The sequence below is a fragment of the Tauraco erythrolophus genome, chromosome 7 (genome assembly GCF_009769465.1).
Source record: "Tauraco erythrolophus isolate bTauEry1 chromosome 7, bTauEry1.pri, whole genome shotgun sequence".
Lineage (NCBI taxonomy): Eukaryota > Metazoa > Chordata > Aves > Musophagiformes > Musophagidae > Tauraco > Tauraco erythrolophus.
The window spans coordinates 7,077,816-7,104,566 of record NC_141471.1 but is presented as its reverse complement, the minus strand read 5'-3'; the positions used below and the strand labels follow the sequence as shown (position 1 = coordinate 7,104,566).

The following is a 26,751-nucleotide window of genomic DNA, read 5'->3' as shown; positions in this document are numbered from 1 at the left end:
CAAAGCCCTGCCAAGCAAATCTTTTGTCAGGTCGTCTGCCTGAAATCAAAACCCCGGACTCAGCAGGCCCCGTTACTGGCGGTTCTGCCTACGAAGCAGGACAGCGCAAAGCCCTCGGTTCCCACTGCTTTGTTCCAAAGCCCTCACGACACTGGCCCCATCTCCCCCCCGCCCTCCGGCTGCTATATAGCAGGGCATCCAACCTTCCCGTCCATCACGGTTTTGGTTTGGCTCCCACTTTTGGTCTTGGATAGCAGCCAGGAGAAAATGTCTCAATACTCGGGAAAAGTAAGTACCGATCCAACCGCTTGTCTTTCAGCCTGGAGCCGGAGAATCCGAGCATCCTCCGAGCTGAAGGAATAAGGATCATATCCCGGAGGATGCGGCGTGAGTGATGATACCAGGAGAAAATTCGGTAGCGGGGACGGGGAGGGTGCGGCAGGAGTTGCAGCTTTTCAGGAGCCGAGTTTCCTGTTCAAACATTCCTGCTGGAAATATGTGTGAGCGAGCGCGAGGCGGCGAGAAGTGTCGTAAACGCGGGATGCACTGCGTTCCCAGAAAAACAAATGCAATTCTTAGGAAAAAATGCCAGTGATGCCGTGCTCCTCTTGCTGGGCTTAAAAAAAAAAAAAACAAACCCAAACCACCTTCAAATGATGCATCTGCAAGTGGTTCCCATCTGCTGGAAACAGGGTCTGGCCGTGCCCCGGCTCCTCACCGTGCGCCCGTTCTCCTCCCTGCCCCCAGATCACTTTCTACGAAGGGAAATGCTTCACGGGCAGAAAGCTGGAGGTCTGCGGCAGCTGCGGCAGCTTCCAGGACCGAGGGTTCCTCAACCGGGTCAACTCCATCTGCGTCCATAGCGGTGCTTGGGTCTGCTTCGATCACCCCGAATTCCGAGGGCAGCAGTACATCCTGGAGCACGGCGAGTACCCCGATTTCTATCGCTGGAACGGCCGTAGTGACCACCTGGGCTCCTGCCGACCTGTTGGGATGGTGAGTGGATGCTGCTGGTGCTTTGGTCTCCTGGCTGGAATGTTGGTAGGACGGAGCTGCCGTTGGGCTTTGGTTTTCATGAACTTTGTGAATATGTGTAACAAAAATTTGTGCTCTTTAGAAATAACACATCCCGTTGAGAAGGAAATAGTCTCTCCGGGGAAGGTTTGTCACCCTTTGGAGTGGTCTGCACAGGCCACGGAGCCGAGTCACGGTTTCTCATGCCTTCTAGATGGGAGGAAGACACATCGTCTTCCTCCCGCAGCACGAAACGCAGCGGCTTTAACGGGATGAGATTTTCCTGGGGTTTTTCAGATGAGGTGGTGAGGTCCTGCTGGCGTCACATGCTTTTCCTTTTTTAACATGGGTCACTATGAAATACTCGTGGGGGAATTAAGGAAGGTCGTTGCCCAAGGCAAGTCTGAGCCACAGCAGCCGGGTCTCCCCACATGCCTGGCGGGGGAGCGGGCAGCCCCAGGACTTTCCAAACCAGACCCATGGGGCAGCTGTGCTGCTTCTGGCAAATTTTAGGTGAATTCTCTGCTATTGCAAAAAAAAACCCTCAATAATCCTAAACTAACCCCACTTTTTTTCCCATACTAGATACCCTTCCACTTATGAAGCTTTTAAAAGCACCATCCGGAGGGAGGTTTAATAGGGAAGATTAAAAAGTAGCAAAGAAAAATGAATCTGGGTTAAGTCTTTCCAACTCTCCTATCACTCCTGACCCTCAAGGCAATGAGGAGGCACCTGGAGCTGGTGGGGTTTCTCACTGGCCCCGAAGCTGCTTTTCAGCACAGCATCAAATTTGTTTCTCGTCCATAATGTCCTTCCCAAAGCACCTCTATGGTCTGTACCCGGAGGGATATGCTCTGCCTCAGGCCCTGGAGCCCAGCCAGCATGAGGACATGCTCCTCACTCCCTGGCCCATGATTTTCCCCGTGAGATGCCAGCAAGCACTTCAAGGCATTTCTGCAGCGCAGATTCCCGAAGGAATGTTTCTCAGGCACGGTATCCACTGCCGGCAGCTGCCTGCTGTGGGGTTTGGCATGGCAGCCCGGCCTTTTTCTGCGTTGACGTTGTTTATTTGAAAAATGCATTTAGGTATTTCTTGAATTTGGCTTTAAAACACCCGTTCGGCTCGCTCTGTCCCACATACCTATGCCTCAGGCTGCAGAAATCTCCCCGGAGGAATTTATGTCGTGTCATCCTCAAGGGTTCACGCAGCAACGACGATGCTGAGAAGGTTTCTTTTTATTTTCTCTTAATTTTTTCCTTAAAGAAAGGCACAACAGCTCCCATTAGGACCCGCAGCTACACGTGGAACTGGAGGCAATATAGATTAGTTTAGGGACGTAGTCTAACATCTCGGTACATTCAGGATGTACGTCCTTTTTTGCTGTGTGAGTGCATGCAGAGCTGTATTTGGGACGGAGGGTTTGTGGGCTGGGGAGGGGGGGTCTGCAGATGGGCGAGGGGCTACACGTGCCTGAGCGCAGCGCAGCCCGCGAGCGATGCGGTAGCACGTGCACGGCAGCTGTAGAAATGGGTGCGAGGGGGTGGCACGAGTTCGTGCGTGCTCTGCACGCGCTGGCACTGATGGCGTTGGACTGCTTTTCATGTTTCCCTTCCAAAGCACCCTTCCACCTTCCTCTTTGTCTTACAAAAGCCAGGGAAATAATTTGCTGCTTTCTTTTTTTTTTTTTTTTGGTTGACTCGAATCCCTTTGTTCCCAGCACGGCGAGCATTACAGGATCGAGATATTCGAGGGGAGCCATTTTAGCGGTCCCAGCCTGGAGCTGACGGAAGATTGCTCCTTCCTGCAGGGACAAGGCTGGGACAAGACCTGCATCAACGCCCTCAAAGTATACGGCGATGGCGCGTAAGTCACTGCACGCAGGGGAGGGAGGTGGCCGCGGAGACTCCCTCAGTCGTGGAAAAGCCTGTCGATGCCAGGGGGACTTGGGGAAAGCCTAAAAATGTGAGTTAAGCCTATGGTTTAAAGATAAATTTTGGTGCCTGCCCATTGAGAGCTGCTTCAAAGAGGCACCATTTTTGGTGGGTGGCAGCTTAGCACAGTTTACAAGAGCTCTGAGATGCCTTTTAAAGGTGTATGAAACAAGGATCTTAAAACCAGAGTGATGTTTTTTTTTCTTTTCTTTTTTAAACATTTCTCTGCATGTTTCCAAACACCTCTTTAAAGTCCACTTAGAGGCTTCTGGGGAGGGTGGACGGCTCCAGGCAATACAGGTCAAAATCTGGGCAATGCTGGTCATAGAATCATAGAATGGTTTGGGCTGGAAGCGACCTCAAAGATCATCTAGTTCCAACCCCCTTGTCATGGGCAGGACAACTTCCACTAGATCAGGTTGCTCAAACCTTCATCCAACCTGGCCTTGAACACTTCCAGGGATGGGGCATCCACAAAGGTCAGGGGTTTTGCTTTGCAAGTGGCTTTATCAAGGCTTGCTATGACACCAGAAACTTCTTTCCTGAACAGCAAATGTAGGCAGCGGTTTCTCACCTTAATTAAATCCTGTCTCTGAAGGAGAGGGGCAACCGCAGTGGCACGGAGGTGGGATGCCTGTACGCACGGCCGCCCCAGTGGTTTTTTCATCACCCTCAGTGCCTCATGAGCCTGCTTAGCAGATGTGTTGATGATACCCAGCCCCTTTCTCCCTCCCCTGCAGATGTACCCCAAAGCCTCGGCAGGATGGCGGCTTTGCCTTTTTTCTTGCTTTTGGATGGCAATTTGCGTTTTCTCAATGGTGTCAGTCATTTTTGTAGGGTTTTTTTGCACCAGTTACGAGATGGGTTGTTATCCAGCCATCTCCTCTTTCCTTTGTCCAACAATTACATTCTCGCTGCAAGTGTGCTGGGAGCCAAGGAACGCCATAAAATCCTCTTGGAGCTGGGCAGAGGGTGGCTGGAGTGAGGCACAGGGCAGAGAGGAAGCCATGCAGAGGACGAAGAGCAGAAATGCTCTTCTGCATGTGTCCTGGACTGGATATTGCACATCTCACCTGTGCCCAGTGTGGAATGTTGGACCCTTTCCGTCCACAGCAGTTTTTTTCCCAGAAGAAGAGAGAGACTGTTACCCTCCACGCTTGTGACATCCTGACAGCCAAGTGTCCTGCAGGACTCTTTCTGATTCAACCAAGACCTCTCCTCTTCAAAAAAAACCCAAACAGGTTTATGATCAGGCAGTGGTGGTTCATTAAAACTAAGGAGCGGAGCCACCAGCATCTAATGGGAAGAAATGGCTGGAGCCTCCCAGGGACCCCGTTAGTGCTGAGCATTTGAAGCAAAAGGCATTTGAGTACCAACAGTATAAAGCCAAGAGAGAGCCTGTGAGCGCTCTGGCAAGAGTTTTAGGGCCAATTATTTACCACATGTGTCCCTGTAGCAGAGCCTGGAGCTTGAGGAATTGGGATGCTGCCCAGAAACTTTCAAGCACTTCAATGTTTCAGATTGATTTTTCCTCTTCTCTGGAAAACATATAAGGGGCACATAGCTTGCTTCCCCTCGTGTGGAAGCCTGGACTGTTTATGTTAACGTTACATGACTTCCCAAAGGCTTTGAGTAGAGATAAAAAAATAGAAAAAAAAAATACTGAGAGGAGCATGAGGAGGAAACTTGCTGAGTTACGTTCAGCCTCTGGGAAGACAGTTGTAAGCACATGGAAAGGTCTGTAAAGGCCATTAAAAGGCAGGATGGTGCAGAGGGACGCGCAGGCCACAGGCTGCAGGAGGAGGGAAGGAAGGAGGAGACACCACAGCAGAGAGGTGAGACTGGGGAGGAGAAAGGGACCCTAAGGCACTGCTTTTCTATTTTGGGTGGACCATATGAGCCTCAGTGATCCCAGAGGTGCTGCAGCTGATGCTGAGCTCAGTGCTGGCAAAGCCCTCCCAGGACATGTCCTTGACCATGTGGGGAGCGGAGGAGATGGGGTCACTGGAGATGAGGGGAGTTTCAGCCCCAGGGTGTCTCCAGCACATCCCCAGGATGAAGGTGGGTCGGTTTTACCCTCTGCCTGCCGAAAGCAGATTTAAAGCAGGGTCCTGCTGAGTTCCCTGCCCGCCAAAGTCTCGCTCTGTGATTTTCCCCCTTAATTCCTGCAACGCGACATCCGTTGGATGCAGAAATATTTGCTTCCCCTTCAAAACCCGGGGATGATGTCACGTGCTGTTAAAAAGCTGCTGCCTGCACTTGTGGGGGTGGCCGTGCCTGCGGGGAGTGACGGTGGATCAGCTGGAAACACGGGAACGGAGAGAAACGCCTGCCTTTGACGTGGTGCGCTGTGGGGCTGAGGGTGTCCAGCACCTTCCCCACTGCCCTTTTTGGGGGCTGGCGACTGCTACCCCGCACAGCCTGAAAGGCTGATGATAAAGCTGTTAAAACCATGCTGGAAATGAGATTGCTATTTCGGAGTGGTTCTGAGATGTTACCGCCTCCTCGGAAGCTGTGGCGGTTTGCGTGGCAAATGGCTTTGCCCGTCCCACGGGCAGAGCCAGCTCCAGCGTCACATATGGTGTCATCTGGTTTTAGATGAAGATGTGCACTTCTCGTCCTCCTTTGTGCCTCAGCCGCTCCACAGAGGATTGCTTAGAAATAACAGCTTTAAAAAGCTGAATTTGTTTTACAGTCCGGGAGAGAATACCCCAAAAAGGGCTTTTGTAAGCTACAGTGATGTAACTTGAAGGAACCAGCCCAACCATTTATTCTGCTGAAGCATTTATGAGCACTTGGTAGATGTTCTGCAGTCAGGCTGTGAAATACCAACCAGACCAGATACTCAGACGTTGCCACCCAACAAACGTTACCTATTTCTCGCCAGAGGCGATAGCTGCTCGTGGCACTGCTGGAGTCTGACGTGGAGAACAAGTGACCTCAAGCCCTACTGAGAGCATCCCGCTTGGTTCAGGCTAAAGCTGCAGCACTTTTCTGGTTTTCCAGTGTGAGCAGCCGGTTTTGGCTTATAGGGCTTGAGCTGATTCCATACGAGTTTTATTCCCGTGTCCTCTGGGTTTATGTGCTAATGAAACACAGCACTGAGATGTTTGAGGGCTGCATGCTATGTGCCTGGATCAGCTCTCCCATGCTGGGCTTGAGGACAGGATCATCTTTTTGTTTTTTTCCCTGAGCTCCTGACTGACTTGATTTCCTCTCTCACTGATGGTGTCAGAGAACGTAAATTTTAGGCTATAAAAGAACAGCTAAGTAAGCCATACAAGTCTTCACTCATCACCTTGCACTGCCAATACACTTCACTCCCATCTTTCTGCTATTCCTTTTATTCCTCTTCTTTTGCAGCCTTTCCCTAAGCAGAGGGACAAGCCGGTGTGGTCTTATCACCATGCCAGGTCACGCAGTCTGCTTCCATCTATCCCAAGGCCTGTCCCATTCCCTCCACGTGACTGTGCAGACGTATCAACCGTGTGTCTGGAGAGAAACACAGAGGTCTTGGGCAAGACAATGACTATGAGGGGCTGCTCTACCCCCTGCATTGTTCCCCAGGGTCCAACAGTTGTTGAAAGATGCCTTAGAGCAGAGCAGAGCTGGAAGAACCACCACGTCCTGGTGGGCCAGCAACGCCCTGTCAACATCCCTGTCCTACCACCATACAGAATTTTCAGTAGCGTTAGGTATTCCCAGCAGGAGGGAGTGATTGAAAGGTGCAGAAGATAGGATCGAGAACTCTCTTCAGGAGTGCTTGAGGGAGGGATGGTGAGCTGCTGGAGAAAGAGGCCCATGATGGTCCAAAAAAATGGAGAGGTACATGTGAGCTGAAGGGATGGGATAGAAAAGGAAGAAAGCTATGCATGCCTTAGAAGCAATGCTGGGATGTATGTAGAGGAGGAGGATAATTTGATAAATTGTTTGAATTAAGGTGAGAGCTGAGCACGCTCCTCGACAGTGCACATCAGGATAGGTGATGAGGGGGACATGGCTTCGGGGCAACCTGCCATTGCACTCACATGAGCAGCAGCCTTCTCCACACTGCAAAGTGAGCTTCAAAGGAAAAGCCTGAGGACAACTTTGTAAGTCTGGTTCGGATACAAACTGGCTGCAAAAAGTGCCGAAGAATGAACTTTGTTTGTAGGAAATACTTCGGGATCCAGATGTCTTGGCTGAGCACGTTGCAGCGATGCTGCAGAACAGGGCTGTACAAGCGTGGGCAGCAGGGAGGAGAGGGGCACCAGGCAGGCGTGTGCTCAACCTGCTGGTCCTATCAGTGCACAAGCAGATGGGAGAAGGGACCCACCACAGTCCCACCTGGTGTCCTCTCAGAAACACAAAATAACTCCAAATATGCCAAGGAATCTGTAAGATGGCTCAACTAAATACTCTAAACTTTTGCTTCTTTTTTTTTTAAATAATGCCGATGGGTGGGTGGTTTTATAAGTAACTTTTTTCCTAGGCCTCCAGCTTTTTGCTTTGGATCAGACTGAGCTGAGTTCACCAGCTGTTGTCTGACCCCGGAGGCCCAGCAGTCTTTGACCCATCCAGTACTTAAAGGAATTTGTCCCTGGAAATCCCACATACAGTAGGTCCCAACCCTGATGTCACAAGTGAATTCTTGGCAAGAGATGGACCACAGAAACCAACTGATTTGGAGGATTGCATTTGTGCTCTGCTGTCATTGCTGAGCTGATAGATGGGACAAGCAGCAGAGATCCTTATAAAATCCTTACAAACATTGGGAAGAGAAGAACGAGGCAGAGATGAGCAGTTCAGCAATGATGGGGTGGAAACCTGACTGTAAAACTATCAGAGCAATGGCAAAACTTGGTTAAAAAGCATGGGAGATTTAAATAGAGGAAAGAAGTGACATTTGTGGCCACATTAAAATTACGGCACCGTGTGTACTAAAGGGATGAAGGGAGAGAAGAGCAGCAAAATTTGTCCCTCTTGACCATCAGAATTGCTCCTGATTTGAAGATTTTCAAATGGAGAAAGACACAGCCAAGCTAGGTGAAGAAGTCAGGCATGCCAAAGTCACCAGGGCTGTTGAGTCTTGTATCTATTTGACTATATTCCAAGGGAAAATTGTAGTAAACTCTGGACATAGTGATAAAGAGAAGATAACTGAGCCAAGTCTGTTGCAAAGCATCAAAGAAAGGCCATTGAGAATCACTAGTAAAGAGAGACATTATTAAATATGGTTCCCATCAGAGCTAATGAGTCAGTTCAAAGAAGTAAAACATCCTTCAAGAGTTGCACATTTCTCCTTACAGTCCAAAATGGGTTTATCCAGGGGCTGAGGGGACTCATGTCCTCCTTTAGCATTAATAAATGCTGTTAAATTGATACTGTTGCACATGGTGAAACTCAGAGAGATCCATTCCTACAGCACTGTGAAGTGGCGAGCCCCTGGTCACAGGCTTCAATGGTGGTGTAACCCAAACCAACTTCTAAAGGCAAGGTCCAGCCCGGCTGCAGTGCCTAAATGCAGCCGCTCAACGTAGGCACAAGGCCATCTCGTATGACCACGTCGTTGGGACCCAAGTAACTCTCCCTTTCTGCTCAGGTGGGTGCTGTACGAGGAGCCCAACTACCGAGGCCGCATGTACGTGGTGGAGCGGGGCGAGTTCAGCAGCTTCAATGCGTGGCAGGCACGCAACGGGGGTGTCCAATCCATCAGAAGGGTCATCAACTACTTCTAGCTGAGCTTTCATCCTGCCAGCGACGGCCTGCTGAGACCAGGCATCACCCTCCTTCCCACTCACTGATGTGTGGAATAAATTGTTAAACAACAGCTTTTGGCTCTAAGTACTTTTTTTCCATCACTTGCATGAGTTAAGAGCCAACAGACTTTCAGCCTTTCTAAGCTTGATTAACGTGGTATGAATTTGCTTTTTTATTTTGCAGTGATTTATAAGGAGGACACATGGGTGAAGGGCCAGAACTGGTGGTAACAAGCAGACCCGGGAACGTGCTCCCTGGTGCGGTTGTGGTCTGACACGTGTTCACTCTGCCCCGTCCAGGGCCACCACGTGATGGACCCAGCTGACTCCTGATGCCTGGAGCGGGTCACGTTGCTACACACACGCGTGGTGAGCGCGGGCGCGCGGACATCGGAGGGTCTGCTCGTGCCGTGTGAGGACACACGTGAGGATCATGTAAGGATCTGACCGACTCGCGGGGTCTGTCTGAGCGTGACGTGCTGGTCCTGATGCGAAGGTGATTGATAGAAATAATTTATCCTGAGTTTCTTTGACCTTAGATCAGCGCACGTTAAAAAATATATTTTAAAAAATTCCCCGAAGGCACAAAACCTGAGCAATCTTCTCTTTGCTCCCTGATTCATAAGCCCTTCAGCTGACAATGACATTTTGAGGGGGCGGCAGCAAAGAAAACAGCCACAGCACTGTCACTTTCTGCACAACCCTCTTCCCATCCTTCCGCCCCTTCGGTGCTCCCAGTCCATCCCAGTTGTTTCAGTGCTCCCGGACCCCATTGGGTGCTTGGCAGCTGGAATGGGAACAGTGATGGACCATCCACTGCAGCCTGGGCGCTTCCCCTTGCATTCAGCACCCAGAAGTCTGGTGGGCTCCTTTCCGTTAAAATCGTGAGCTGTGTTCAGTGTTAGCTGAGAATGTTTCTGGCTATTTCAGAAAGGGATAATTTTATTCGTTTCACTCCATTATTCTATTAGCCGTTAAGGCTTGGCTGTCTGATGGATTCTGACAGGCACGGGCACGGTGCCGGCAGAGCTGCAAGGCTCCGTGCTAATCTATTGGGAAGGCTGCTGATCTAACCACTGTCCCCAGCCCTTCGAAGTGATGTGAGCGAGGCTGACAGGTCCCCAGCACAGGGGAGCACAAGGCACGTGTGCCTTCAGGGCTGCTCTGCTTTGCAGGTCTGTGATGGGATCCTGCCCTTCGCAGAGCGATCGAGAGGAGCAGGGGTCTGTGCTCCGTGCTGGGACAGGGAGCTGGTTGGTCGTGTACTGCATCCCAGTCTGACACCGGATCCAGCTGCCATTCGATCAATTCATGCTTCTCTGCCTCATTGTTCATCTCTCCAGTTAGAGAGCCTCTTGTAGACAGCCTATGGTCTGGATGCCATCCTCTACCCAAATCATTCGGAAGCACTATAGTGACACCACACCAGTTCTGGCCTGTAATCACCGTGTCCTGGGTGGCTTCTGGTGACATGTGGTCCATCTGAGCCGTAAAAATGTTTAAACATCTTTAATGGATTACAAGGTATTTCTGTGTCAGAGGAAAAGGCAGGGAAATGATTCATTCATTGAGTGGGATGCACGAATGTACGACTCGTGCATCAACTCTTGCGTATTTCATTTTCTTTTAATTAAATACAGCTTATGAAAGATTTTAGGACTCCTTCCAGGATTAGCGTTGCTCTTGTTTCATGAAGGCTCTAATCAGCTCCTGAGTTCAATGCACTCTATTAAAAGTTAATATTCAGTCATACACATTGTTCTGTGTTGTGACCTTCTGGCCATTAATCTGCTAAAACCCCAAATGTGGTCCCAAAGAAAGACAGGCACTGAATTGTGACCAGCTTTGGAGGCTTTTCCTTCAGATGAAACACATTCAATGTCATGGTGCAGCATGAAGGATAATGAAACAAAGGCTTTAAAACATACATGAACTGGAATCCCAGATGCTCTAAGTAGTTAGAGGACAAAAAGAAAAGAAAATAAAGAACAACCATCCACCCAAATTCCCTTGAGAACAACAGTGTAAGCCCTGAAATCCCCACAGCTGGGTTTCTTGACACTTGGTGCACACAGCCAGGGGAGGTGACTGTCCCGCTAAGGTTGGGGCCAGACCTGTGATATCGCCGATATTCTGCTGCACGGCTTCCAGTGTTCAGTGGTTCAACCTCCCTCCGTGCAGACCAGCCCTTAGAGGGACCCACCGACATCCCTCCCCGTCCTTAATGGGATACGTGGGACTGCGCACGTACGCACAGACATACAAGCTGACTCCAACATACAGCTACTGTGTGCAAGCCCGCTTCACCTACACGCTTCAAACTCATCGTTTGTTTATACGTTCTAGTAGGTTAGTATTTGTTATTTAAATTGTGGAAGTACTTAGGAGCCCCAGTCCTGGACTGAACCCTGCTGCGTGCGAGGAGTTAAAAGCACAAAAAAGACAGTCTGGTTAATCCGTGCTGTTGCGGGGAGCCCTGTTTGTAACCAGTGAGCGTTTAGCCACCTCTAGCACATTTCACACACGTCTGTACAGACTAAATACTCATCATTTATTAACATCTGATATCCCAGTTATGAACACACGCTCAATGCAACGAGCTCCTCTCATGTGAACACTATTTAAAAAAAAAATCCTCTCTATGCCGAAGTTTAGTATCGCTAGAAACTGGCAGCGGGGAATTGAATTCCATCTATTTTTTCCTAATTTGAAACCTAAGTAGGGTGGCCGTGGGCCTAATCCAAACACTGATGCTGCAGGAACACGCATTGCGTTGGCAGCGGGGGGATGTGGCTCTCCTTCTCTTCCTTTTCCCTCCCCCTCCTTGCTAAATCTGCACTTGTTTAAAGGACAGAACGTACAGATCCCATATGTTTGCTAGTGGTTAGGGGGCTTTTTTAAAGATTATTGACATTGCTCTAGTATGGAACGGTACAATTTGTGAGTTTATAGCCTATAAAATATAAATGACAAAAATGCCGGCTCGATGTGAAGTGGGTGTGAGATTGCGCAGCAGAGGTTGGAGCTGCACGTCATCAAGCTGTGTGGCTGAATGAGTTCTGCTACGTGCACCAAGCAGTGGATTAAACAACTTGGAAACTATTCGACAAAACGCTAGAGATAAAACAAAGTTTCAAAAATGAACAAAAGGGACGAGTTATTAATTACAAGAGAGAAACCTAAATGAAATCAGCTCCATCTGGAAAACCAGGAAAGCCCTAATGATCAGCATTACTGGACTTGGCCAGGCTGCTGCCATGTAGTATTCAGAATAACTTTGGATTACAGCTGGCCCATAAAGCAAATAGCTCCTGCCAGAATGCCTGCATACATGAATGTCCTTTCTCTGTAGCTGGATAATGTGGGAATTTGATGGAATATCTCTTTCAAATGAATCCTTGGAAGATATCTGAGCAACTGCAGTACTTTCACATTGTTATATTACGCAGTACGTGCGTATCTAGTGAAGGTAAGGAGGAAACTGCCTACTGAGCCACTGTTGGCATGTTTGATGCTGCCATAGCTCAAATGAATCTCCACTAACTGCTTACACAGGCCAAAGGGCTGCACAGCCACCTCCCTTCCCCCGGGAATTCAAGAGGCGTTATCCTGCTATTGAGGCCACCCAACACTCACGTCTTCCTGTGCTTTCTTCTCTCCTCCTCCAGAGACACCTATCTGGACCTGGTAAGAATGCATTCACTCCCTGGTGTCTGCTAGAGCTGTTTTATTAGTTCTTTAAGTAGGAAGTCTTGCTCAACATTGACCTCTTTGATTGCAGAAAGGAAACAACTTCAAGGGACATCTCCGACCTCTGGCACCAGGAGGAGAGCCATGATCATTGTTAAAGCCTAAGCAATGATAGGGTGAAAATGTAGAGAGAACAAACCTTAGTGCTCTTGGAGCATTGACAGATATCCTGGCTCCCATGCTTTATCTAGTTTGTTTTTAGCTTTCTTTTCCATGTTGTATTAAAGTCAAGGAAAAATTAACTTGGGTGACAACAGGTTTGGCTTTGAAATTTTTACTATCCGTAGGCTCGAACTCTTGTTGAGGAGTAAATCTGATACAGCTAACAAGTCCTTGAATCAGATGGTATCTGCCTGATGCGCTCAGCATCTTCAAGATTGCAAATGGTGATTTGTTTTGGTTTTTAATTTTAAATCATCTGGTTTATTGGAGACGTAAAATTCAGTTAAATCAACCTCCAGTGGTTAGGACTCATGTAGCTTGGTGTCCTCTTGTTCCAAGAGTAATGATTCAGTCAGCAGACGAGGTACAATAACATCTCACACAATTTGAGCTGCTCCCGTATTTACTTGTGGCTATGACAAAAAACAAACATACATGGAAGAAAGTGGAAAAGGACAGAAGTAAAATGTGTATTAATTTCCCATGGAGTAACAGAAACCCTGAAGAAAGAGTAAATGGGTGCACCACGTTTTCCAAGGACAGCTGACCATCTTTATGTGGTCCAGAGTAAGTCAGTTTGTACTCAAGTCAAGCTGTCCCAGTTTAAGCATGTTAATATATGGAGGAATGTATCAGCGTATTCAGTCAAATTGTGCATGAAGCAAACATGAAATCATATTGAAATTGTTAAAGTAAATTCCTTCTTTAAATATGATGATCTCTAGTGGATTGTGGTAAATCCACACTTTGGGTAGGCATTCACACCTGCACTCTCACAGTCCAAAATGCACTGAATGTTTCCTCTCAGAAGGGTTTTCATGTGCTCCTGTTAGGATACTCCACCATTCAGGATGGATCAGTCCCTGCTATTCCATGCAAAAAATGCATTTTAAAAAATTTTGTTTAGCTCATTGCAGCAGTTTTGGGATGCTGCCACTCAGTTTGTTTAGCCTGATATAACCTAAGATAGGTGTTTTCTCATGTGAGTAGTTTTTGGTGGTCACCAGTGTTGCTCATCAGTGATGGGGTAAGAGAGCAGTGCAACTTCTTCCCCACAAGACACCACACCAAGCAAGACAACCCACTCGTGGTCAGCACAGGTTTATTCATGTCTTGGGAGAGGTACTTTTAAGCTTTGACGTTTCTGCCCCACGATGATGGTGGTGGGAAGGTGGGTGAATGATCCTGACTCATAGATGGGCAAGACTCTCTGGTTTCAGCTGACTTTCCCCTTGCGTTTTTTGTGCTTTTGGAAACCAACAGCTTACAGAGAGCAATAGCAAAAGAGTGTCCATGGAACGGACCTTTTCCTTGCATACTTTCCTGAAGGTAACCACCAAAACAAGTCTCTTACCTGTACATGAACCAGTGCTGTGTGCTGCATAAGCCGTAAGTTAAACGCACATAACTGAGCCCCTTCTGACATGGCAACATGCCTAATACTAGAAGCTTAGTTTAGTTCTGCAGGGTAGGCTGTACGTGAGACCTGCTTTTAAATCAAGCTCAAGCTTTCAAGAAGACAAAGCGCAGTGGGGGCCGTCCGCACGCAGAGCTGACCTGCTAAACTATGCGAGTGCAACAGCTGCTCCAGTACCGTAAGTGGGAATCAAAACTGCTGAGATTTGCAGAGCTTTATGTGGTTGTCATTGGTTTTCTTGGCTGGTAATGCAAGAAGAAAATAATAACACTTGAGTCATCTGAACCTACAATAATAATAATAATAATAATAACAGGATTCCAAAGGTTTTATTTCGTGTGTATCCTGCTATTATTGACTTGCCCTTTGAAATTATTTTTTCTGAAAATAATAGAGCTTCTTTCTTCACTGGGGGCTGGGGCCAGATTCATTTCTCATCTACCTTTTAAAAAGAGAGAGAGGAAAAAAAGCAGGCAAATACCATTTTGATTTCTGGTATTTATCATTTCAGTTCAAGTCTAACTACAGAGCTGACAATCTGGATTTCAAAGGATTCAAGCTTCTCTTCTTACAATTTATTAATAAATTATATTTAACAGTCAGCTCCCTTGAAAATTAAGGATCACACATCCCATCAGAAATAAGGACTTCCATGACTGGAAAAACTTCTGATTACACTGAATGATTCTTCTTTTCAGCTGTATTCACACAATATGGGTTTGGAGACACACAAAAAAAATCTGGTAGGAATCCAAAATGTCTGTAACAACCCCCTAGGCCTGGGATTTGTCTAATAGTTTACTATTAAAGAGTTCTTCAGCTGGAAAGAAGTACCAGACAGAGTTTCCCTTGTTCCACTTCTTGGGGTATTATTTTTTTCTTTTTCTTTTAAATTGGCGTTTGTCTCTTTAATACAAACTTGCTGTCAAGATGACGGAAGCTCTGGGGGAGGGCATAGGTTACCCCCAGATTCTCAAAGCTTGCACTGATGTCTTGCAGAAGGTGTTTCTTCCCCAGCACCTCCCTAGTGAGACAGAACAATATTAAGAATAATAGTAATAATAACAATAATAAAAGCATCCAAATCAGTGATTTTTCCATTTGGATCCAAATCACTCCCTGAAAGACACAGCAGAGCACTTTAGCTCGTATAGAAAAGACCCAAGACTACGTCAGGAAATGTCAGTCTCAGTCCTTTACTGTTCTGGCCTTCTGCTGGTGCAGCAATGACAGGGAAGCCCTGATTTCCCAGCTGCAAGGTGTGATTACCCAGTGTGGAAGGCAGTGGGTGCCAATTAGCGCGAATTAGGGCAGGCCCAGAGCTGCGCAGTGGCTGCTGCAGCCTGTTGCAGAGGGACACGGGCTGGCAGAGGAGCCCGGTGCACAACTAGCTCCTCGAGAAAGCCAGGTAGTTCTATGAAGTTCCCTTAGCCCAACTGCACCAATTCACTGCAGCCAAACAGCTGGCCCACAGTGTGTGTATGTTCCGATATGGTTAAAAATCATTCTTGACATTTCTGTTCCTGTTGAAGAGTTCCAAGAGTGCATATTTCAGCAGCGCCTCTAAAAAGCAGCTATTATCATTTCAGTGGTTTAGTTGTGAAATTTGTGCTTGACGAGGAAGGGAAAAAAGTCCAAGCAGCCGACCAAGGTAAATAGCATCACCTCCATCCTGATTCTTCCCTCCTGTCACTTCTGTGCTGTTATAACTCTCTGGGAATCCATCCCCATGCCTTAAACATCAGATATTCACTAACACCCTTGTAGAGCCCTGATTAGATGAAAATGGTATATCAAATTTAAGACTGGAAGTGAAGCAAGGCCATTGGTTTGATCAGCTTCTCCTTTCCTTCACCAACACAAACCCCAGGAGAACGAGCACCTTTCTCGTTAGCAAATGATAATGGAGACCATAGCCAAATTTAGAGAGAAGAGAGGAAAAGTATATTCCCTAACATTAATAACCTTAGCTAATATAACTGATTCAGTTTTATCAAAGTCAGTTATAGGTAAAACTGAGCTCTGAATCTTTTGCTTCCTCATTGTGTGGCTACGCCTAACGGGGATCTGAAGAGTTAACAGCACAACTGCTGGTCCCCTTTGTATTTATCTGTATGACCATAAGTAATGCATATTTCGAGCAACTGCATCCAAAATGAACAGATCTGTGAGAGGAGATGGATCACTTACAGAGCAGAACAGGAAGAGCCTGCAGCTGTCTTCCAAAAGCATGAGGTGGTTATTTTCTAGGTCCTAGTGCCGTTCCCAGCATATCCTGAGGCTGGAACACTTAATCAGCATGATTATCATCACACAAATGCTGCCAGAGACCTTGATTTGCACATTTACTTTTTTTACTAAACCAATAACCTTTCCAAAACCCCGTGACGTTTGAGCCGCTGTCATAATTCTTCTGCATTTTGGACGGCTTTCCTGCCTGCTTGGGGTTTGGAGCTTGTGTAAAGAGGTGTAATAAGAAAAGTTATTCACAGGAGACCATAAGACAAAGCAGGCAGCTCAGCCTGATTTAGCTAAGGCCTCATCCTCCTGGGGCTGAAGCCTGGCCATGGTGCGAGCAGATGCAGGAGCTCCTATTGCTATTTCAGGGGGAACTGTATCTGCGTAGAATAGGGGAGGGATTTCATTCCGGGCGAGCAGATGTTTTGTCAAACTGGTGCAAGCTGTAGGGAACTGTGCTGGGTCTGTATGTTTTCATGGTCCTTGGATCTCAGTGGGTGCATCGCCGCTGCCTTGCGACAGCTTTCCTTGTTGGCATGCTCAAGGCCAAATTCTCCGGGAGGCCGCCCTGCCTTGGCCCCAGAAGGTCCCTGCGGGTGTGACAACAGCCCGGGCTGAGATTTAGGAGGGTGCCAGAAGCACCCTCCCTTTCATCAGTCTCAAAGCACCTTTTTGGGCGCAGTGAACAACTAACAACCAGTGAGTGACTCACCTAAGCCTCCTGGTCTTGGTTTCATAGCACAGGCTCTCTTTGCCCCTCTTTGGAAGTGGGATGGGGAAGACCAGCTGCCCTACGCCTCCCAGGGCAGTGCCGAGCCCCAGGTCATTCCGGCACTTTATGCTCACACCTTCCCAGAGCTCCATCTCTGCCCTAAGGGCTCCACAAGGCATGTATAAGCGTCTGTGCCTTTTTTTCTTTGCCTCAGCTTTCAATTTACGCTCGAATGACAGCAGAATATAGCAGTGAGCCTTCTAAGGAGCCCAGGGTCCTCTCCCTCCCTTTACAGCCCTGGTTCTTGGCTTCTCCTCTGTATCACAAAACGTCCCTTTCCCTGCAGCCAACTCGCTGCTCTCTCTCCTGTTTCTTCTCCATTTCTCTCTCTCTTTCTCTTAAATAGTTGGCAGGAGGCCCTTTCTTTCATAACTTCCAGTCATTTTTGCCAGGTGACCCTGTGAGTAGTCTCCCCCAACAAATACACGAAGGCCTGGTTAAAAGACCACTTGTGGCAGAAAGAATATTCTTCTTTTGAACCCCCTCATTATTCTCTCCAGTGGGTCTCTCAAGACAAACAACACGAAATCCGGATCATCCGCATACCCAGACCAGACACTACTCTGTGGCACACACACTCGGTTCTTATTTCCCACCCCAGTGAATGGTTCTGGGAAGAAGTTAACCTCTTGATGCCAGGAAAAAGGCAGCAGAAGACTTAATAGCTTCAGTGATTCACACACGCTATTCCATAAAGTGGCATGGCAATTCCTTTAGTCCCCAGAGCTGCGTGCACCAAGATTTTTTTTTTTGGGGGGGGTTAAGTTTCACCCAACAGGCGTTTTAAATGTCACAGTTTATATCCTAGATGAATTTCACTTGCGAGTGTTGTTGCTAAGACAGACCATATTGTGGCATCAATTTTTAATCAGGTTGTTCCCTCAAACTCAACAGGGAGCTCTGCCTGAGACCTGCTGGCAGTATAAATCAAGAAGCTGTGCTGTTAGCATTTTTTATTACTCACTTTATGCCTCTCCCTGAAAAAAAAAGGAAGATAAAAGAAACGAGAGAGAGTTTAACAGAAAAATTAAGTAAATACTGCATGCTCTCTGATGAAATCTGTCTACTTTACATTCGTGAAAGTGCAGCATCAGCCCCCTCCTTGGAATTCAGTTTGGTTTTCCTCCCAGGGCTTAGATGCTTGAGTTTGGTGCTCCTGACGTTCGCCCGGCGAGGAGCTGGATGCTTGACCCTGTAGTCCAGTGTGTGGACCATGTGTGGGCTGGGGAATCGGCAGACTTCTCAGCCATTGTCTTTCTGACTGTGTCGTGCTGGTATCCGCTCCGTTTTCCAGGACAAAGAACACTCTCCGAATCTCCCGGCCCCACCTAACCCTTTGCTCTGGATGTGGTTCAAGTCCGCACAGAGTGTATCAGTGCATTGTTTTCGTGGGCAGCTGGAAAACCTCAGGAATGAATGGAAACAGACTGTTACAGAGCAGCTAAATTGCACACTCTCCTCTTGACAGAAAAGGGCTCCAGTCAGGGTGCCTTCCTAAACCAGGAATGGGATGAACACCACTGCAAACTCTATGGGGAAGGGAAGAAAGGAGAACAGAGATGAGGAAAGATTTATTCACCAAACAAGCCGCGGGGTATGCTCGGGAAGTGAAAGCAGAAGACTGACATCCCGTTACCTTATCTGTCATGCTGGTATCAGTGTATGGCATCAGGCTTCTTTGTGCTGCTCCATGGCTGCCATTTTGTGCCTCTCCAACAGAACAGCAATCACCATCAAGACTTTCGCACTTTCGACACCGATTTCAGTATGGTTTTGCTTGGCGATGGCACTGTGGGCCTGAGGAGGCTGCTGCAGCATGTTCCAGCTCTATCTAGCCCAACAGCAACAAGTAAGAGAGACAGACCATGCCCACTGGTGAGCCCAAACTCATGCAGATCATGGATCACATTATTTATGGTGGCTAGAGGTGGAGGCTGTTGCGGCACACAGTTTCCCTGAGCAAACCTATGTTAGACAGGTAGAAGTAAAATCCAGTCCTAAGGGTAAGAATATTTGAGAAGGCAAAGTCACATTTCTTACGAGGTCCAAGAAAAATGTGTCTTGTAAATAGCATAAAGAAGGGCCAAGAAAAGAAAAATAGGGGCATCACGTGAATATTTTGTCTATGAATCCAACCTGGCTGGGAAGCTGCATCGGAGCAGCTCAAACTTCAGAGGTGCTAGTAATCCTCGTGGTAGGCTGAACACTTATCCTAGTGTCCTCTATACCAAGTATGACTGGGGTATCTGGTAGAGAGAAATGATGAACAGCATTGGCTCTAAACAAGCTCTGGCAGAGACACAGAAGAGAGCAGCAGCTTTGACATCCCGTGGGATGGGACTATTTGCTCCCACCAACGGCAACGCTTGTCTAAGCTCTTCCCTGCCCTTCTCAGACCTCCTGGAACAGCTTTGCAATTCCCACGGTACCTGTGTCAGGAGCAGGGGCAGTCTGGCCCCGAAAGCCTGGTACAAAGCCCAGTCAAGGCTGTAGGAGATTATTCTGTTTGAGTCAGTGGGCTTTTTATCAGTTTTTCATACAACTCTCTCAGTAGCGATGAGCTGTAAGAGATTACGGATGTTCTCCCCTTACTAAGGTAGCAGAGCGATTTGGCTCTGCTAAAAACGAGACAGACAAAAAACTGAGATCTCTTCCAGAGGCCAGATGTGAATGCAATTGTTAAAATACTGCCTAGGTCACTGGTTGCAACATAAGCATTTTCAGAAGTTTGTTTTTGTACCAATGTCAAAGGCACTGGGTCTCTCTGCTTGCATCAGTACAAATCTGGATTAATGCAGTTAAAGCCAGCAGAGTTGTATCCATGCAAAATCAGTTAAAATGGGCTCAGCATCAGACTCAGAAAGTTACCCTTGTGTCACTTAGCAAGACATATTTCTTTTGGCTTCCATTTAGATTTGGTCCTTAAGGAGCCTGTCATAGAGATATATGGTCTGGGCAAGAGGCCAACTTACCGTCTGGAAAAAACAGCAGGGCTCCCATCGAAGTAGGGAACAGGGTAAAATGAGCTTTTGACTATTATTTTGCAATTTTGTAAATATTTGTGATTTTGAATTATGCAGTAAAGTTCTCACTATACAGTGACATGATGGAAGGGCCTTGCTGTCTATGGACTGTGTGAGGGGGAAGATGTTTACAGTAATATTTGAAACAGCTGCCATGAGATCTTACACTTCCCGACATGTAGCATCTTAAAAATTTCTAGGAAATTGCATCTGCTTTCTTAGCCAGAGAGATAAGATGCCTTCACAGCAGTGTTTCTTAAGCTATCAGTTCATCACAGCAAAAAGTTAACGCAATCCCCGACCCCCCCAGTTCCTGGCTAAACTCTCGTTTTATTAAGTATCTTTTTATTAAGTATCTAGTTTTTTTAACTATCTGGACTGATACTTGGGTTAGGTGCTAAGACTCCATTTGTATCAACCAGCAATTTTACCATCACCTAATCATTCATTCGGTCACTGAATTCCACTTTTTCCAGATCCCAGGCTTTCGGACTCCTAACATTGATTAGGAACCGTCCTTCCACTTAGGTAAAGCAGCAGTGGATAGCAGAGATGTACATGAGTTTTGCAGACAGGGGTGCTTGTTACAGCAGTATAAGAAACCTAGAAAAACAAGTATTTTCAAAAAGAACTGGTTTGGAAACACTGCTTCAGATCTGATTATAAACCAACAGAACTTTGTAGATGTTTACAGGAAATCCTAGGGTACATGACAGTTTCCAACCATCTTTCGTCCTGCAGGGGAAATTTGCTAAATGCTTATACCTGAGCTAGACTCAGGAGCACTCCAGGACATTTTAAACTGCAAAGGATCCATGCTTATATGAGGAGAGAAAGAACCGTGCCGCCTGTAAAAGAGGCCAGTTGCAGAGGGGTCAGAAGGAGCTGCAGTGCTGACTTATGTCGTGAAGCTTGGGTCTGAAGTCTGAAAGGATGACTTCAGATGGTGTGCAGAACTGCACATACAGGCACTCTGCCCAGAGCCTCTGAAGGCTTTTGGATGACCCTGGGAGAATGCATGGAATTCCAGAGCAGGCAGATGGGGAAGGTCTATACACCTTCCAAAACAGCTTTTGGTGTTTCCTAATACAATTGCCAATACTACAGTTGCCTGTGTACCTCTACATGTGTTTCTCCAGTCCTTTCCCCAGTGGTGCCTCACACACTGGTGCTCTATGGGTTAGGGTTTTGTGAAGCCCAGTTCTGCACTCCAACTACAAGCTGACACTGTGTTAGGCACCACAGTGAGCGGTGCATGCACATACCATCCCTCCTGCATGGAAAGACAGCCTCAGCTCGCAGGCTGGAAGGGAACCATGGTATACTCCAACAGGTCTTCCAATCTGGGTGGCAAGAGGACTGTTCTAAAGACCATGTGGTCCCATGTGGAGACACTACTATAGAAAAAGACTGCAGGTGGTCTGTGGATCAAACCAACCCTTGCTTTCAAAGACACCCCAAGCAATGTTACAGACAGCCTAGACATAATGCATAGTCACAGCTTCCCCTGCACTGTGACTGAGGTGCAGAGCTCCACATACATCTAGAGCTACATGGTGGTCTATGAGAAATTTTGAGGACTGGCAAGGTCCCACTGGTATGAATTGTTAGGGAATTTCTTTGTTAAACTCTTGGCCGCAACAGCATCCTGTGGCAATGAGTTCCACAGGCTGATTACACGTTGCCTAAAAGGTATTTCCTTTCAGAATTGTGAATTATCTGGCTTCCATTGACTTGCCCTCATACTTGTGGCATCGGGCTGGGAAATCGAGACATTTTATCCTACAGAGCTATGCTGCGGCATTTTAACACAAAGCTTAACACAAAGCTCTCTGCCCGTCTTTTAGCTGAAGTTTGGCTCTACCAGGAAAAGTTGAATGCTGCTGTTACTGGACTCACCAAAGGATGGAGGGAAGAGAAGGAGAGGGCAGCTTCTTGCCCTCCCTTTGAGCATTAGCACTGGCTGGGTCTGTGGAGCAGGCCCTGGTCATGTACTATTCAAGAAACTGTGCTGACTTCTGCTGCCTCATCCTCACTTCAGAGTAAGGCTACATCTGCTCGAGTTTTGGTAATTAAATCCATGGAAAATCAATCTGCCTTCACCAATGCCAACTCTTAATGCAAGTGAAGCTACTTAGACATTGATAATGTTGTGAATTAAATCAAACCAGTAGAAGCTACATTTAAATCTATTTAAGGTTAAATTTTATTTACGTTGTACCAGAGTAACTGGATCGATTTTTAAATCAAATTTAACCCTACCAAGGCAACTTTCTTAGTCTTTCTTAGTGTGGACTAGGTTTGCTCAGTGAGGAATCCTGCCTCTGGAGACACCACGTAACATGCTTTTGAGGCTAACAGTTCTCATTGACTATAACGACGTAGTTGATTAAAAAAAAACCAAGGCTGGATGTCAGTGCAGGATTTGCAACTATTGATCTTCTGGGCTCCTGACAGTAGTTTTAAGAGAGTTAGTTGGCTTTTGCAATTTTCTGAGGTGAAGAAAGAGGAGGCAATACTTAATTATCAGCAGTCCTGACAGTGATTGGGGTTGACAGCCTGAAGCAGAGCAATAGGATGAAAGTGAAAAGATGTTGGCAGCCAGAAAGGTCCTCTGTAGGAATGTGGAGGGGTTGGGATGATGGAAGGGGTTAATTCTCTAAGAAAGATAATTTGCTTGCTGCGCATTTTATTCTTTTGTTTTAGGCTGGGTGAGTGGAGCTCTCTGTGCTGACTTCTTTAGGGCTTTATTGGCTCTGCTTCTTTGACAGAACAAAAGAGCCTTTGCTGTCCATCAAAGACCATTGCAATCTATCCCGATACCCAAGGCCCCAGAAGGCCTTGAACGTGGAGGAGCTGCCTGTGTTCCTTTCCCCACAAACAGCATCAATAAATTTATTGCAATAATTTGCATAATTACTGAAATCTTATCAAGGGAAATGTGCAGCTACTGATGTAAATGCTGACTTAAATAAGACAGCAGGGTTTGGAGCTTACGCTACATGTATGAAGGTCTGTCAGATGAGTCTAAACAGAAATAATTTGGGATGAAGTTGCTTATAGAGGCTTTTACACTCAACCATTGCTGTCTTGGTGGGGATTTAAGGAGTGTCCCTGCACTGTGTTGTCTCTGGATCACAGATGTGAGAACAGGTTGAACCTCTAGTGGAATGAAGGTATGTTTTAAAGACAAAGGTCCCAAATCATCCTACTTAATGGAAGAGAATTAGGAACCTGCTGATGTTGGACCACTGGCACAGTCCATGGTGAAGGATAGAGGCATCCCTCACCCCTTCCAAATGACAATGTAGCTGGTCTAAACTCCACATCCTTCATTTACTTCTAGAGACTGCCAAAAGAGTTTAAACTTGGCTCCAACCTTAGTAATAGCCACTAAATCCTGCAAATCATGTACTATGAATCTAGCCATAAACATCTAGATGCCTTCTCAAGGTTTTATATTTATCTGGATGTTATAGCAGCAGCTTATGCATCTGTGTATGTACAGATGTGTATTTATGTACATAGCTAACAAAAAATTGTTGGGGAATGACAAGTGAAATGTATACCAGCAATCCTGAGTTTTGTACTTGTGCATCCTTGGGCATCTAGACGTAGGAGGATTCATTGCAGGATTTGGGCCCTGAGGAGCAAAATCAAACAGCAGATAACTTTATTTTGCTTTCCTCATTGTACTACAATTAAAAAAAAAAAAGAACACAAATGTAATAAAGAAAAATTATCTAAAATTCAGGCAAATAAAACCAATAGAAAAAAGAATACTTAAAAAACCTTAAGAGAATGAATAAATATTCATGAAAATATTCAAAAGCTCAGATGCTCTCATCAGTCACCACAGGAGGGAATTATTAATTTGAAACAACAATAAAAAACCTTGAAAAGGCTTTAAAAAAGGAGGGAAGGAACAGCACATCCTCTGCTCCCACGGGCTCCCATAGCTGATGCACAGCTGAGATGTGGCCAAGGGCTTCCCCTCTAGCTCAGCCTCCCCTGGAGATTTAAACTGCGCTTGTTTAAAATGCGCATACCTGCCCCAAACCTAACAAAATACCCCTTCCGTCTGAATTTTCCCTTGCGTTCACATCGTAGCAGCGTAGGAAAATAAAAAGGAGTGCTAATCTATCCTACAGTTTCCCGAACAAGGACTCCAGGCAGGGGTTTTGTGAGTGGATTTGACAGATGTACGAGCAGATGGTGAGGGACACTCCCTGAGAGCAGCCGATTCCCAGGCCTCCATGTCCAAAAAAAAAATCTTTCCATGGATAATGTGATTTTCAGAGCGAAAAAATCCAGGGCTCATGTCTCACACCAAAACTTCTTGGTCGTTTCTTGAACGCACAGGGGTTGTGCGAAAACGCCTGTGGTGAGAAAAGAGCTGGCTGGTGACGATGTGCCGCAGGACTCGAGCTGACCCTCGCAGAACCGAATTCGCAGCCCGGCAGCTCTGTCCCGCAAGCTTCTCCATGGCTGCATGGCTACAATGGCCAAATGGGGACCACCTCGTGTTTGCGTTGGGTGTGACATATTCGGCCCGTTTTGCCTCTGCCGGAATGCGTTGAGCAAAATAGCATATCCCATGGAGCATCCGTTTAACGCATGCGTTTCTGCACAGCCCAGGCACTGAAGCACATCGTGCAGGAGCGGGGCTGGTGCCTTGTTGGGTGTCTGCGAGCACCCAGTGCACCCCTACGCTGCACACGAGGGTGTGAAACGGAGTTAATGGGCCCGTTTTGATGCCAGTGATTTGACACAAAAAGGTGCTTTTCTGATTAAACGAGGCAGAAGCCGGGAGAAGTGGGCTTCGCAATTTATCCTGCCTAAAAACTGCTGGCATGTTTTTAGCAGCAAATTAGCCTTCGCTGCCTGTTTCTTACGGAGGGGATCCGTGTCAGACCCTGCTGCTGTCTTGCTGGGAGCTCTCGGTCTCCCCATATCGCCTTTCTCTGCCCAGCGGATTTATCATTTGGACATTTAATTATTCCACGGCGGAACAAGACCCTTTCAGCCCGTGTTTCGCACAGCTCCCATGGCAGCGGATCTCCGCTTCGGAGCAGCTCCAGGCCATCGCCCCACCACGTTGGAGCCCTTGGCCAGGCCAGCCCCTGGGTTACTGGTAGCGGACAGGACGAGGGGATGCTTTAACAAGAAATAGCCGAAAAAGCTTTGGGAATGCTCGAAGCAAAAGAGGGGGTTCGGTGTTCCCGTTGGGGGGCTCCTGAGGAGAGTTCGGCGGCAGCTGGCCCGGGGCGGTGGGCGACAGGAGGAAGAAAAAGCGATGGCTTCCCTCAGAGCCGACCCCCAGCTCAGCAGCACAAACCCCCGTGTCTTCCCGGGAGGAACCGGCCTGAGAAGCCGGGAGAAAACGCGGCTGCCCGCCGGGGAGTGTGCCGCGGGGCCGGTGTCCCGGGGGTGCCCTGAGGCGGCGGGGCCGGGGCTGGCGCGGCCCGAAACGTGCCGCAGGAAGCGCTGCCTCCCCCCGAGCGCAGCCTGGGCACCCCGCTGGCGGTGCGGGGTTGTGGTCGGGTGGTTTCGGCTGCAGTGCGGCTATTAAAGGGTCCCCAGCCGGGAAAGACCCTCCCGCCCCCCAACTCTTCCTCCCTCACTGCCGGGTGACTGAAATGAAGTGAGGGGCGGCTGCAGCCCCGGCGAGGCGGGCGGTGAGAGCGGCGGGGGGATGCCTCTTTCCCCCGAAGAGGGGGGCTGCTGCGGGAAGAGGCCGTCTCGGAGAGGCAGAGAGGCCGGGCACCTCCCGGGAGGACGAGGGGACCGGCAGCACCGACGAAGCGGCGCGGGTTGGGGGGGGAGGCCGCAGCTTCCCGCCCCAGGGAGGGGGGGCTGCCGCGGTGGGACGCGGCTCGAACATGGAGGGGGAGGTAACGGAGAGGGGGCCGGCGCTGGGAGCGAGGAACCGCCCCGAGGTGGCCTGAGGAGGGCACGGCGGCGGCGGGGCGCCCGCCTCGGCCCGGCGGCGGGGGCGGAGGGCAGCCCTTCCCGCCTCCCCGCAGGGCGGAGGCGGCGGCAGGGGGGAACCCGCGTTCGTTCCGGCGCTGCCTTCGGCATCCCCCTTCGGTTCCCTCTCCCCCGAGGGCGAGTGCGGGATCGTCCCGCCGGAGGCGAACTCCGCGCCTCCACCCGGGGCCGTGTCCGGGGCGGTGAGTTAGTGCCGAGGGCGGAGATGGCGGGGGGCCGTGCGGGCGGGATGGCGGCAGGCGGGGCGGGGAGGGCTGGGGGCCGCCGGGGTGACCCCGCGGCGGCCGGGGGAGGGGGCAGGCGGCCCCTCGGGGCGGTGCGGACCGCCTGAGGCTGATCTTCCCTCGCTCGGAGGCGTCGCCCCTTCGGCGTGCCCCAAGTTAGCCTGGAAGTTGCTTCTAGCAGCAGCGTGCCGGCAGCCGCAGAGCAGGGCACCGGGCAGCGGTGCCACCGCCGTCCGGGCTGGGTCTGCTTCCAGCGGCTGCCCGTACCTCCGTGCCCATGGAGAAGGCGCAGCAGCGAGCGCGTGGTTCCAGGGCCGTCTGCCACGGTAGGGCTGCGGTTCTTCGGTTCCCGCGGAGAAAAAGGCATTCGATGGCTTCGGCACACCCTGACAGAAAGTGGTGTATCCGCGGGGGAGATGAAACGGTTTAACGTGCCATCCTCTTCCTCCTTTGTGTCCCTGCGCAGGAGTCTGGACTACGCTGATGGTTT

General features: G+C 48.5%; 1 protein-coding gene across 1 annotated transcript; it reads left to right on the top strand.

Annotated features, from left to right (window-relative positions):
- CRYGN (crystallin gamma N) lies at positions 1 to 8,737 on the top strand. Its single transcript, XM_009984971.2, has 4 exons — positions 1 to 288; positions 748 to 996; positions 2,733 to 2,878; positions 8,528 to 8,737. The coding sequence occupies exons 1-4, from the start codon at positions 268 to 270 to the stop codon at positions 8,661 to 8,663; spliced, it is 552 nt and encodes a 183-aa protein (XP_009983273.1). The 5' UTR covers positions 1 to 267; the 3' UTR covers positions 8,664 to 8,737.
- The last annotated feature ends 18,014 nt before the right edge of the window (positions 8,738 to 26,751 follow it).